This window comes from Mugil cephalus, chromosome 7 (assembly GCF_022458985.1).
Source record: "Mugil cephalus isolate CIBA_MC_2020 chromosome 7, CIBA_Mcephalus_1.1, whole genome shotgun sequence".
NCBI classification, from domain to species: Eukaryota; Metazoa; Chordata; class Actinopteri; order Mugiliformes; family Mugilidae; genus Mugil; species Mugil cephalus.
In genome coordinates, this window is record NC_061776.1 from 28,169,713 (window position 1) to 28,184,067 (window position 14,355).

Below are 14,355 nucleotides of genomic sequence, written 5' to 3' on the forward strand. Positions count from 1 at the left end.
AGCCACACAAATACAACTAAACAGAAAAGTAGAAATGGTATGCAACGCATGCTGTTCTCCATGTCCACTTGTTGCTTGCTTATCGAGGTAGACTATGCAGCAAACCTCTGAGTCTGAGCGATGAAGCCCATGCAGAAGTTCAAAAACTTGCAGGCTATCAAGTGGCCGCTTGAGGCTGGCTCCAAAAGGGAGCAAATCTCCTTAGACCTCCAGCAATATTAAACATGTTTACAGCCTGGTAGAATAGTTTATTTCACTAGTCATGGTAACTGTATGGGGGGTGGGGATGTATACCGAATACTAGTATTGTTTGGTACTGGTGCAGAATTCTAGACAAACAATACTGTTATCAGTACTTTTTAGCGTAATCATAACACTACTGCCATCGATAGGTGTTGACGCAGCGCCTAGTCCATTGATCATGTCAGTGACCAGGGATCACCAAATGGCGGACCTGGTCCGGGCATGGACCCAATCACGGTTCATCCTGGACCCGTTAAAATTCTAATATTAACCCTTTAAGACCTGAACATCCGTGTGCGCACAAAAAGAAGCTTGCTGTATTTGAATTACCGTAACTCACTGATGGAATTCAAAGTGTGGTGGGAAGTTAAGCTTTCTGGAAAAAAAAAGCTGCCATTAGGATAATGATGACGCACCGCTGCTGTCGGCTCCAGGTTGAGGAGCGACACACAGTCGCAGAGCCCCAGGAAGAGAGAGTTGTTTGGAGGAATTTGTTGATAAAAACTAAGTTAGTTATACCCTGTCACGAAGGTCTTCCAGACATGTCTGTGTACAAATCCCAAGTCCAAAATGGATTTTCCTGTAATTTTCAGACACAGATGATGGACTCTTAATCTCTCTGTGTCTCTTTCTCTGCCCCAGTGGGTGTGTCAGTTCTGCACCTATCTAAACTACTCTCCTGCTACAGTGTGTGAAATATGTGACCTGGCTCGTCCAGAGCCTGCACCCCTCCCTTTGAAGCTCTGCCCTCCCTCTCCAGTCAGACGGGTCCCAGCCCTGCCAGTCAAGCCAGCTCCTGAAGACCTAGACTCATGGAGGCAGAAGCTGATGAAGGAGGAGGGACTGAAACTGATTCAGTTAATAAGAGCAAGTCTCCTTTATCACCCCAATTATATCTAGATCATTCAGATAAACATAATTTAGTACGAGTACTCGAGTGTATCTGTACTTTGTTTCAGGATGGAGAGAAGAAAGGACTGAGTCCAGAGGAAGTGTACACAAGCATGAAGGTAGCTGGGTACAGCAGCATCCTCACCTGCAAGTGGTTAAAAGCAGAACTTCCTGTGGTGTTGGACCAGATCGTGGTGTTGGTGGCATCATCCTCCCAACAATCTGTCCTTGAGCAGACCATAACTGAACCCACAGTCAGTATGGTTGAATAAAACATTTTTTTACATTTTTTTCTCTATGTTGAAATTCCTGTCACTGTCAGTTGTGTTTTGTCAGTCATTATCTCTCTTCCAATACAGAAAACACCATTTGAAGGCCCTGTTGTGGATGGTGGGAGAGCAGTAGACCTTGCAGAAACAAAATGTGGGATCCAGCTGTCCCGGGCAGAAGCCAAGCAGGCCTGGTTGATGGCAGGAGGTGACACTGAGAGAGCTGCCAAACAAGCTCTGAGAGACAGACTCACTAAGGTGAGAAATATATATATGGGTCAAAGACGAGACATGTCAATTCTGGTGTCCGAGGCATATTTATAATAAGAAAAATAAATAAAAAAATTTAAAAAGTACAATTTGTTACTCAATTCTCCCCACTTTACTTGCTCATATGAGTATTTACTGTAAGAAATGAACATTTAAGGAGCTATTTAGCTCAAAAGTACAAAACCGTCCTTCCTGGATAACGTCCGGGCTAAAGATCTAAGTGCAAAATTATGCTGAAAATGTCAAAAATCTTAATAAAGGCATTAATGATACACTGGGGCATAATTGTGTTGGTGTTTGTAATGACACCTACAAATTTAGTAACAACACTAAGCTCATTTACATTTTTATTCAAGAAATACTTTTGTCCCCATTTTTGGATTCTCAAATGTCCTTCCTGTGTATCACACATAAAGTGGCTATATGACCATATTTGGATTTGGACAGCCATGTTACAGGGTGTTGTATCAGCCAACAGATTCTGAAGGACCCCAAAAGAGAAAACAATGTCAGTAAATCTCTCTTAAAATGTTGATATTTTGACCTTTTCGCTCAGTGGTACGTGATGTATCACCATGATGTGTCTTTCTGGATAACGCTAATAACACAGTTATAATTTTTTAAATTTTAAAATGACCTATTTCATGTGAAATATGACATTGATGTGTTGAAGATTAAACTAATGTTTTACACAGTAGACCCAGTTAGTGCCTGATTATAAAGGAAAAACAGTTGTTTTGTCCTTCCTGGGTAACGATATGTCCTTCCTGGATAACAAAGGTATTCTGTTACCCAGGACATGTCCTCTGTCACATGTTAATCAATTCAGTAGCTTTAGGTTTTTAGACATTGATTTGATGTTGTACTGTTGTTCTTTTATTATTATTAACAGCAGCTAATTTAGATTTTTTTTCACTTTTAAAATCCTTATACGTCTTTGACCCATATATATGTGAGATGCCCAGTAATAGTGCTTCAGTCTCGCCTGAGGATGTTATAATTTTCCTTCTATCTTCTCAGGTAAAAGAGATGTGTGGGCTGGGCTTCAGTGATGAAAACTGTTGTCATGAGTTTTTGAGGCGGAGCAGTGGTGAGGTGAGAGGGGCATTGGCCCTGTTGCAGCGACCCCTTCTGGAGCCCTTTCACAAGCGCATTTGGAGTGACAAGCCAGAGCCTCCTGTAGAAATCCATCACCCTGACAAACAGGTGAGGGGACAGACTGTATATTCAGTAGTGATGTGGGATGTCACCCAGTTGTTTGCTTGGGGGTTGGTTTGGATTATGGTCACCGCTATCTTTTCTGTTGTGTGGGATTATATTTCACACTCTTAGAACATACATATTATTAAAGCAAACACTAGTTTACTGGGAACACAAACTGGTCCATTCATGGGCCTACTTAAACTTCTGTAGTTGCAATGCTATACAATGCTGCTGTATACTCTCATAGATAGACTTGCAGCATACAGATGCACTGAGCAGTAAATTGGAATATCATCGAAAAGTATATTTATGAGTCATTCAGTTGAAAAAGTCATATCGATTCATTAATCAAAGGGTGTTTAGTAGACTCACTGTGTCACTGTAATCAGCTTCTTAACTCAGAATATTGCCAAAAGTTTCCTGAGCCTTTAAATCAGGCATGTCAAACTCAGTTTGGCTCTGGGGCCGGATCCAGACTTTCTGTTCTCAGGTGAGCCGGATCAGCAAAAGAATGTCAACTCCAAATATTTAGCTTTGTTTTTCAGTACTATGCTTTATCATTCAGCCTACATTTGTAGCCTACCCTACATATTATAATCACGGATGACAAGGGATCTTTTCTAAGCACATTCTAAACACATTTATTCAAAAACAATGGGGAAAAAAATGATTTTTCATGTTTGGCCGTGAATGTGTTAACAACTGGTTTATTTTAACAGTTGAGTGAATGCAGTTTTACACCTGAACCAACTCACCACACTAAACAAACTCAAGTGGGAGCTATAAAAAAAATATTTTCGCCTTAATTGTCATACTGCTTTGAAATAAATGAAAAAAGAAAAACAAAATAAAATAAAATAAATAAATAAATAAAAAAGTTATAGCAGTGCATGGGCAATAGGATTAGACTACATCAGATCAAACTACTAGGCTGGGCCTACTGAAGTTGAGAATATACTGCACAATATTAATTGTCTTTAATATGACATACTTGTCTTTATGATGAGTGGCGCCGAATATTAAACTCTTTGAACACTGCAACTTGCTGATTACATACCAAGCACACTGGTTTTGCATTCACTTCTGTGAATAAATACTTCTCGGTCCATTTCTCCTGGAAAACTCTGCACTCCGTGTCCACTCTTCTTTTTTTTGACAGTGCCATTTTGGGAAGGGTGTGTTGACCGATAACTTGTTTAGTAGTGGTGAATGGTGAACCAAGATTGCCGGTTTATTTTTACTTGGACACATCACGTTGCGAATGTTTATTTCCTGTGACTAACTCGTGTCAGGGCCGCATGCTTGACGTGAGCGCTTTTACACATTTACTGCCCTCTAGCGGCCGGAGGGAGCATTTGGTTTGTATTTATTTTAAAAAATCGCAACTTTTAATAGAAATTAGCTAGAGACTCGCTTCTTTTTTTGACATACTCAGAAATTTATGCCGGGTCGGATTAAATGACGGGTACCGGGCCGGGTCCGGCCCGCGGGCCGTATGTTTGACATGCCTGCCGTAGGCGTACATTGGCAGCCACGTTTCTGTCAGCCTGCTCCAGGGCAGCTGTGGCTGCTGACGTAGTTTACCACTACCAGGGTGTGACAGTGTGAGTGAATGAATAATGCATACAATTGTAAGTGCTTTGAGCATTTAACAATAGAAAAGGCACAATATTAAACCAATGTATTATTATTATTATTATTATTATTATTATTATTATTATTACTATTATTATTATTATCATTATTATTATTACTATTATTATTATTATCATTATTATTATTAACAACTTCAAACAAGCTTCAAAATGCTTTTTCTTCAGAAATGGAGTTTTGCGTAGTGAGCGTGCATACAGGCCATGGTCATTGAGTGCATTGCTTATTGTTTTCTTTGAAACAATTATACCTGCTAATTCCAGGTCTTTCTGAAGCTCTCCACAAGTGGTCTTTAGCTCTTGGACAACTCTTCTGATAATTCTTTTCACTCCTCAGAAATCTTGTGAGGAGCACCTGGTCATGGCAGGTTTATGGTCGTATGATGTTCTTTCCATTTCCTTTTTTGAAGTCTGTCTTCTTTTGATTTTAATCTTCTATTTCAGCGCATATGTCGGAGGCTACTAGCAGTATATGATCTCCCCAGCTGGGGTCGCTGTGAGCTGGCTCTGTCCCTACTTCTCGAGCACAGCGCCCCCTACTCACTGGAAGATGTACTGCAGGCTGTACGAGAGTCTCATGACAGGGAATTTATCAAAAGAGTACTGGCTAAAGAGTGTCCCATTTGCCTCTCGTTTTTTCCGCACAGCAAGGTATATAGACAGGAAATATTTACTGTCTATTGAATTTTACATAATTGAACCATATTAAGTATTTTTGGTACCTTCTTAATCCTATCTTCTCTCTTTTAGATGCAGTCTCTGACATCGTGCCAGTGTTCTGTGTGTTGTGATTGTTTCCAGCAGCACTTTACCATTGCTGTAAGAGACAAACACATCAGAGACATGGTGTGTCCAGTCTGCTGGGAGCCTGACATCAATGATCCTGAGCACCTCAATAGCTATTTCTCCACCCTGGACATCCAGGTAAGGAACCAGAGTGGTCACGTGAGACATGAGGTATCAGTGCAGCATAATGCAGTGGTCATGTGAGACATGAGGTATCAGTGCGGCATAATGCAGTTCTATGTGCCCCTGTGATGCAGACAATGCTGGGGACTTGGTGATATAGGAACTATGTGCACAGTGGTTAAAAACATTTGTCATGGCAACTGTCTTCATCAGCAATATCAAGAAAGGTATTTCACCTAAATTGAACTTGACATGAAATTCGGGCTAATCAATACAATGAAAAACAGATGTCCTATACCTCATTGAATTAGTGCTTTGTGTATCCTGAAGAGAATTTTTTTGTGATACAGATATGTCTTTTGCCTATTCTTTGCTGAATAAGTAGTGTATGTGGATATTTCAAGCAGACTATTGTCAAATTAGTATGACTTATGCATTTTGTCCCTAACACTAAAGTGTAAGAAGTTTTCTGAGATAATGAAGAGAAAAAAAACTTATCAAGGTAAAGTTTGAAAGACCCTCTCCAAGAAGTACATTATTAAAAAGCTAGTGTATATTGGGGAGTCAGCCTGAGGTACTCAGACTGGATTTAAAAACACTCCATAAAATTAACTCACTTTAACTTAGTTTGTGGTCATTCTGCAAGATATTTCATACAGAAGGTGGAAAGTGGCCCAAACTTAAGTGGGTAACAGCCCTGTTACTCACTTAAGTTTGGGCAAATGGAACAGAAAGCAACAAATGTTTCTTGTGAATGCAGAGCATAAGTATGCAACCATCTGTACAGGTTCAAATGTAAGAAGGCAGTAGTCCAAGTATTGCCTTATTTATAAAAGCATACCAGTGACTAGGGGTGATTCTAGGGTCAGAGCCTTAGGGGTGCGCTTAAAGATAGGGAACTCCTTTAAGAGACAACATCATTCTATCCTCTCTTAGCTTAACAACAGCACAATAGCTTCCATATAAACTGTGGACAGTAGTTGATTAACAACTTGCACTATTAGTTTGCCAGAGAGAGAAAGAAACGTCAGCTAACTCCTACCCTAACAGTAACAACAAATGGTCTTGCTTTTATACAGTGCTTTTCTGCCTACTCAAAGGTACTCAAAGCACTTTTACAGTCAGAGAAACATCTACCCATCCACTCACACAAGCACACACACATCCACACACCAGTGCCACACACTTTATTGTTATTGGCGCTATATAAATAAAATTGAATTGAATTGAATTGAATTGAATTGAATTGAATCTTTGTTGGGTAACTCACAGGAGATGGTCAGCCAAATCTAACGTGTGTGGGTAAACGAGAGAGGTGGAGAGGCTGATCATACACAGCAAATTGAGAAGAGTTGAATTCTTGGTGTTAAACTAGACATATACTATTAGAGTTAATTATACTCTGGGTAGAGTTAATCCATGACAATTAACTCTCAGTCGATAAATAGTTGTTGTCAAAACCAAGTGTAAAAAGGAAGTGTCACTAAACCAAACCTCTAGGTGTAAATGTTTAAATATAAACTCCGAACTTCTTACTCTAAACTCTGATTCTGTATTTAACACCTCAAGTGTTAACCCCCCATCCCCATTACTCTTCGGGCACCCAAAGTCATTTTGCAGCGGTGAGCCATGGAAACTTTACTCGTCTCGCTGTTACTAACCACCCAAACACCTGCTTAATGAGCTAGAGGTTAGCATGCATGCCTGGCCTCACTGTGACATAAAAAGTGAGTAACAGCAGTAAACGGTACGTTTGGCTTGACATTTTGTCTGAGTGAGATGTGTCATGCACTTTTTAACCATAGATAGAAAATGTGCTAAGATGATGCTAATGGTTCAGAGTTGCTAACTGGTGTGCTAAAGTGGTGCTAACACTACATACATACATTGTGCCTTACTGTTGCATGTTCTAATATTTGTGGGCAGCACAGTGGCTCAGTGGTTAGCGCTGAGGCCTCCCAGCGAGAAGGTCCGTGTGGCCTTTCTGGGTGGAGTTTGCATGTTCTCCCTGTGTTCGCGTGGGCTCTCTCCCGGTACTCCGGCTTCCTTCCACCTCCAAAGACATGCTTGTTAGGCTAATTGGTGACTTTAAATTGTATGTCTCAGTGATCACCCTGCTATAGGCTGGCGACTTGACCAGGGGTGTACCCCGCCTCTCGCCCTATGCCAGCTGGGATAGGCTTCAGCAACTACTAACAACTTTCCTATTTTTTGTAGGATTATACATATATATAAGAATTATATTGACACTTTATAAGTGTTATGGGGTTAACACTTGTGTAGTTACGAAATAGTAAATGGTAATGGTCTTGCTCTGCTATAGCGCTTTTCTACCTACTTAAAGGTACTCAAAGCGCTTTTACAGTCAGAGACACATCCACCCATTCGCTCACACAAGCACACACACATTCACACACCAGTGCCAGTTGCACTGGGAGCAACTGGGGGTTCAGTATCTTGCTCAAGGACACTTGGGCATATGGCACACTCGGGGGATCGAACCGCTAACAATCCGCTCTACCTACTGAGCCATAGCCGCTCATAGGCCTCTGAGAGAGTTAATTGCTAACACTACATAAATGTGTTCAAAAAAACTAACTCTGGTTGGTGTTAGGCAGTGTTAAAATTAACTACAAGAAGAGTCAAATTTACACTGACTTAGTGTAAAGGTACCAACACTCGAAAAAAACACTCTGAGGTGTGGACCCATATAGACACTTTAAAAGTGTTAGGATCAACTCTTACAGTGTTAATTTGGGTATGCTGATTTTACTGTGTACTACTGCAACTCTTATTTTTACGTTTGCTAGGACAAAGTTTAGAGGTGTTTGAGCACCCCTAAAAGTGGGCTACACAAGACATCATGCCACAAGGTTTGAAATGGGAAGACAATACAGAATTTATTTAAAGCATGATTTACCAATTCTTGTCAGTTCGTTTTTTTCCATTATCGTGATGCCATCAGCTTCTTGAGTCCCAGTGTGGCTGAACAGCAACAAGAGCATCTGTTCAACTGTGTTAGCACTGATGCAGGGTTATCTCTGTTTTAATAGAGCAGCAACATAGTTGGACATAAACACACTCAAATCCATATAACTCTGCACTGATGCATGTATGTTGTCTCAATGACCTTTGCATGTCAAACCTATGCATGCGCAGGTACAATGGGAGTTGTACTGATGCAACATTGTGCATGCGTGTACATTTGAGTGTATTTCTCCTTCGGCACTTACTGTATTTTAGCTGTTATATCTGTTGCTGAAAATGGATGAAGAACCTGTAGTAGCTTATCACCAAGTTCACTGTGTATTGTACTATATTCTGTAGTGGTGGATAGGAGTTCTTCAATCTGTCAAAGACCTTTTACTGAACCCCTTGCCATACAAGCACAATGTTTCTTTTAAGAAGCTGTCTTCCTCATCATGGTTTCGAATAAACAAGTTGGAAAACCCACAAAAGCAGTGGACAGATTCCTTCCCAGGAGCAGTGTAGCAGTCAGAAACACAGTTTTTACAGTATCTTTTTATTTTAAATGCAGGATAACATTCTGCATTTAAAATGAAGACACTTGTGTAGACACAAGACACAGTGTATTAGCTGACCATGACTTTGACCAAAGTATACAGTTGAAGTTGGCTAAATACCTGTGGTCCCTGTGCTGAAACAGGATTCCAGTAAAAATGGTAAATGGTCTTGCTTTTATAAAGCACTTTTCTACCTACTTGAAGTTATTCAAAGCACTTTTACACCCGTCCACCCATCCTCTCACACAAGCATACACCAGTGCCAGTTGCACTGGGAGCAACTGATGGTTCAGTGTCCTGCTCAAGGACACTTGGGCATGTGGCACACTCCGGGGATCGAACTGCTAACCCTACAGTTTTTGTCATTGTCATCTCCAAGGCAGCATTTGTTTGCCCTACAATGCAAAAACATTTTACTCCTCACTTGGATAGAGGTGGACTGGATAAACTGGAAAAGCCATTAAACCAGCAGGGTTAAGAGGCCCAATGACTACTGAAATGAGGAACATTATTAATAATATAAGATATGCATTTATTCATCACACGATGGAGAAATTGTCATTGTTAACAGCAGCAGAAACATTTAGCAATGTGTACATATGGCTGGACTTAAGAATAAAAATAAGAACATGAAAAATAAGAAAGATATATTACATATAATGCAATGCTGTGTTTGGCCACAAAAAGTAAATAATAGTTACAGACTTATGTGGTAATTTCCCTTGTGGATCATTGAAGTCTGAATTTGAACTACATGGCTTCTTGTTACCCTGAGGTACTGTTTTTCAGTTGTTGTTTTGTTTTATGTCGTCAAAACCTTCTGTAGTTTTTTATACACAGAAATAAGTAACACAAAGGTTTGAAATGTCCACCTACACATACACACATACACCATTCAGGCATAACATTATGACCACCTGTTTAATATTGTGTAGGTCTCCCCTGTGCCTCCAAAACAGTTCTCACTCATCAGAGAATGGACATGGGGGGCGGGGGGGGGGCAGACACTTTAAACATCAAGGAATGTCATTGCTATGGGGTACGGGTACTTGGTCTGGTCTAGGTGGGTGCTACATGTACAGGTACAAGTAAACTCCACACACACGCCAGGTCCAGAAGTTTCCCAGCCAGTGGCGGTTTTGGTTTGGAAATTCTGGTGGGGCCATACAGGAAAATATTATAATGCAATCCAAAAAAACTGTAATCAATACCCTAACAACAAAAACGCAGTAGCAAGTGAGAGAGGGGACCACAGCACCAGACAACAAAAGTGATGACAAAATTACTCTTGACAACACAATTGCAGCTGACTAATGCCATCACATAGACAATGCCACTCTGATGACATGCAGTATATTATCATACCAAACAGCAGTGTTCTAGATCTCACTATATAAAATACAATAAACAATAATGTGACAACAATAAAAAACACAGTGCACAGCTCATGAAGTGAATGGCACACACCCAATACACAGCAATCAATTTAAAAGTCACCACACATAATATACCGCATCCAAACAGCCATTTCAGCACCACAGACATTGTATATTGGTATGTAATGTGACATACCAGAACAATATGATTATGGATATCAATAAAATCATGTTATATGACAGTTCTTCTGTTCCATACTTCTCCATTATGTCCCAAATCATTTTGAGATTTGTTGCTGCAAAATTCAAACATTTACCTCCATATCCAGAGTCACTGATAATCTTTGAGGACTATCTCCTCTGCGCTCGCAGAATTAGGATTATCGTCGTGTGGAACTTCAGACACAGGTTAAACAGGTAGTGCAGGATGCCAGTCAGCTGTGAAGCGCAGGTCTTCATTACCCAGCGGTTTACACAGTCTGGGCCTACTGACTTGCCTTGCTTGACTTTCTCCAACTTTCCTGCCAGTATGGTGATGTTGTGATTAATGCAGGTCGATGTCAGCTCCCGGACCTCTCTATGTCTAAACTGTAAAACAAATTCAATTTTAAAAAACAACAAACTTGAATGAGTAGGTGTGATCAAAATTTTGACTGGTATTTAACACAGTGCACACCAGCTGGTTGGGCACATACTAAAAAGTTACATCATTAACTCACTGGACGAGATGGAGGCCACTGATCAAGTACAATGCAGAGCAGTTTGAACTTACTATTGTATTTGTAAAAGAGTTTATATGATAAAGAGTTGCTTAGGACCAAGTGCGACTATAGTGTACTTCATGTTATTCTATTTTTCAATTGTATCAATTTCGTCCCTTGTGAATACTGACTAATCTGTCCAGTGGCATGTCCACTGATTTATTACTCTTTCCAACTGTACAGCTGTAGTTCAAAAACACTACATGGTAAATGGTAAATAATCTTGCTTATAGCACTTTTCTACCTATTGCTACTCAAAGTGCTTTGCAGTCACATCTTTTCAATGTCACACCTCTGGTTTATAACTCAGGGTTTGTGTTTCAAGATGCCGAGTCACTAAACTGAAAAGGATGAGTTCAGACTTTGTTCTGCTCCAGAGACAATATACCAGAGTTTTCACAGACAGATTGGTTCACTCTTCATTTTGTATATTTTCTTGTTGTCCTTTTAAGGATTGTGTATGTCTCTGCCCAACTGATTTCTAGATTGTGTTATTGTTATTTGTGTTTCAGCTCCGAGATTGTCTGGAGCCAGAAGTCTATGAGCTGTTCCACAAGAAGCTGACAGAACAGGCTCTAATCAAGGACCCCAAGTTCCTCTGGTGCTGTCATGTGAGTAGTACACCATGAGACACTCTCAGGTTATTATTTATGTTTAAGTACACTACAGATTACACATTTACACATTACACAGTACACATTTCAATAACATCACATTTCTTCTTCTTTTTTTTTGTTTGTTTTGTTTTTTGCTTGGTGTGCAGCAACCAGTGCAAGCACAGCTGCAATAATTTCTTACATTTTGCTGACCTGTTTGCTGAGATGTTTTGATAATCTTCAGGCTTCAAAGAGCGCAGGTGAAAGGGGAAATCCAAACAGGTGGGAGGTTACTAAAATTAGGCTGATTTATATGGGTTATCACTGACTGTGCCTTTGACACCTTAATTGTGCTACTTTCTGCGGGAGGGGTCTTGCAAGAGAAACAGGTTGTGTCCTCACATTTGATCACAGGTTAAACTGATTTCAGACTGTTCCAGTGGTTTCAAAACCATTCGAATGAGAAGCTGTTCAGGATCTATGCTCTCTCTCACATGCACACACATGTGACATTAGTTCACTTCTACTTTTTGAAACATAATCTCTATTCTCTTATTTCCTTCTTCTACTTAGTGTTCGTATGGGTTTATCTATGATGGAGAACAGCTGAGAGTAACCTGTTTTCAATGTCGAAACAGTTTCTGTGCTCAGTGTAAGAAGCCTGTAAGTATTCTGTGCATGTCCTTTGTTTTTCTAACCATATGTTTTAAATGTGTCCAATTGAGTGGGTTTATGTGTATCCTTTGTTCAAACACTGAGACAGATTTTCATCAAGTCAAACAAAAAAGCAAGTTTAGTGTCAAAATATTAAAGACAGCTGGTGTCCAATATTAACTCAGTGACTGTGACAAGAGAGTTGGTTGCTCCACTCTGTGAATATCACCTTCCTCTAGACTCTCAAGTCAACTGTTAATTGCATTATTTATATATTAATTATATCAGTCCAGAGTGTCTTCAGTTTCCCATGCCCCGACTTAAGGTGAATTTGCAAGAGAAGTCATTGCAGTTCACTTTTCCTATAGAACACATGTGGACTGCACTCTTTTAATAATAATAACAATGAGGTTAAGCAAAGGTATTAAAGGTATCCAAATTGTGCAAAATTCACTTTATTGGTGAATATTGCTTGCTCAAAAAGGCATATCTGAGATTTTTCCCTTCTTGACATCATGGAAGGAAATAACTACTCTCTCCCGAAGTGGATACTGCCTTTGACCCACCCCCTGAATGGATGAGCCCGCCCTCTAAAATTACAAAGCTGGCACCATTTTTTCTCATTTTTTCTTTCCAAACCCTTGCAAAAAGACATGGCAAAGGTACGAGCAAGTACGACCGTTGCTCCGTTGTTGGCTGCATCAGTGAGCACAGAAGTCTATTTTTTCTTTCTACCTATAACAATTAAAAACAATGGACACTATATTTAGTATTGCAGATGTTTATAATTGGTGTTAATCACACATTTTTTTTTTTTTTGTGGATTGCCTGCTAGGGTGGCCCTGTGTTTCAAATGTGACTGTTTTTTTGATCATTTTTTTTTCTGTAAATAAAACAGAAATGACTCCCACAACGTTTATGAAAACTAAAAAAATAATACTCTTTGGACCAAACCATCTCTAAGATGCAAAGGTTGAAATGAAAACAAACGAACCAAGAAACTATAAATGTAAAGAAAGATTTTTTTTTTTTAATTAAAACCTTTAATTTAAAAACAACTTCAAAACAAATGTTTAAATCTGAAATTAGAGTTACTAGGCTTAATAGAACAGAGAAAATACAAAAAAAGCAATCACCCTCATAATACTTGATTGTGCAGTCCAGATTGGAAGCGCTGATAGTGAATATGTGGCGTTTTAGAAAACCTCATGAGAAATCAAACTAAGCAAACACCAACTTTAGAATAGGGAACATATTCTGCATTACAAAGACATAATTATGAGTTATTTGTACAATATTAGCACTTGTGGTTTTGTGTCCAGTTCCATATGAATCGACCATCTTTGATAAGTATTATTAGGGTTGAATAACTGTTCTTGTGGTACTACCACCTTACAAGCCCCTTACTGAGCCATGCATGTTTAGGTCATAATTCATATGCAACAACTTACTTAATAACTATGATAAGGGGTAATTAGGAGCTTACATAGGGGAAATTCTTAGTTAAGGGTCTAGTAAGGGTAGAATAAGGTCTTGCAGAATAAGGTATTAATTAGTGACTTATAATGACTAACAAATGCTAGTATGTGTGTTAGTAACTAACAAATGTTAGTAAGCAGCTAATTAATGGTGAATATGCGTGTCTTAACATAAAGTGTTACCTAACATTTAAAAGATTTTAAAATTAATTCTCATCCCCACATCCAACATTTCAATGTTATACCAGATGTCATATTTAAGTTTTGAGTTTTTATTAGCATAGCACAGAGTGTGCTTCTTTTGTTTTGTATGTACATTTAAAATTGTTCACATTCGGCACAACTACATGATGGACACTGCATTATTGTTCATGTACAAGTTGTTGGTGTATACATACTGAACATAGCATTTAAGTTTAACTAAACAGAAAATATACCTTTTTAAGAAAACAATAATTCATTTATTCCAGCAGGGAATAACAGGCAATTACCAGTGGAACATACATTGTGTTTCTTTCCATTTTGTCTC

General features: G+C 39.2%; 1 protein-coding gene across 3 annotated transcripts in view; it reads left to right on the plus strand.

The window, feature by feature from the left end:
- LOC125010773 (E3 ubiquitin-protein ligase RNF31) overlaps positions 1 to 14,355 on the plus strand; it is a 66,664-nt gene that overhangs the window by 34,164 nt on the left and 18,145 nt on the right. For all 3 annotated transcript variants that reach the window (XM_047589585.1, XM_047589584.1, XM_047589583.1), the window contains 8 exons: positions 886 to 1,110; positions 1,203 to 1,388; positions 1,494 to 1,661; positions 2,694 to 2,879; positions 4,973 to 5,179; positions 5,279 to 5,452; positions 11,611 to 11,709; positions 12,268 to 12,357. In XM_047589585.1, the coding sequence (XP_047445541.1) occupies positions 886 to 1,110; positions 1,203 to 1,388; positions 1,494 to 1,661; positions 2,694 to 2,879; positions 4,973 to 5,179; positions 5,279 to 5,452; positions 11,611 to 11,709; positions 12,268 to 12,357 (1,335 nt within the window). The remainder of the gene's footprint in view (positions 1 to 885; positions 1,111 to 1,202; positions 1,389 to 1,493; positions 1,662 to 2,693; positions 2,880 to 4,972; positions 5,180 to 5,278; positions 5,453 to 11,610; positions 11,710 to 12,267; positions 12,358 to 14,355) is intronic.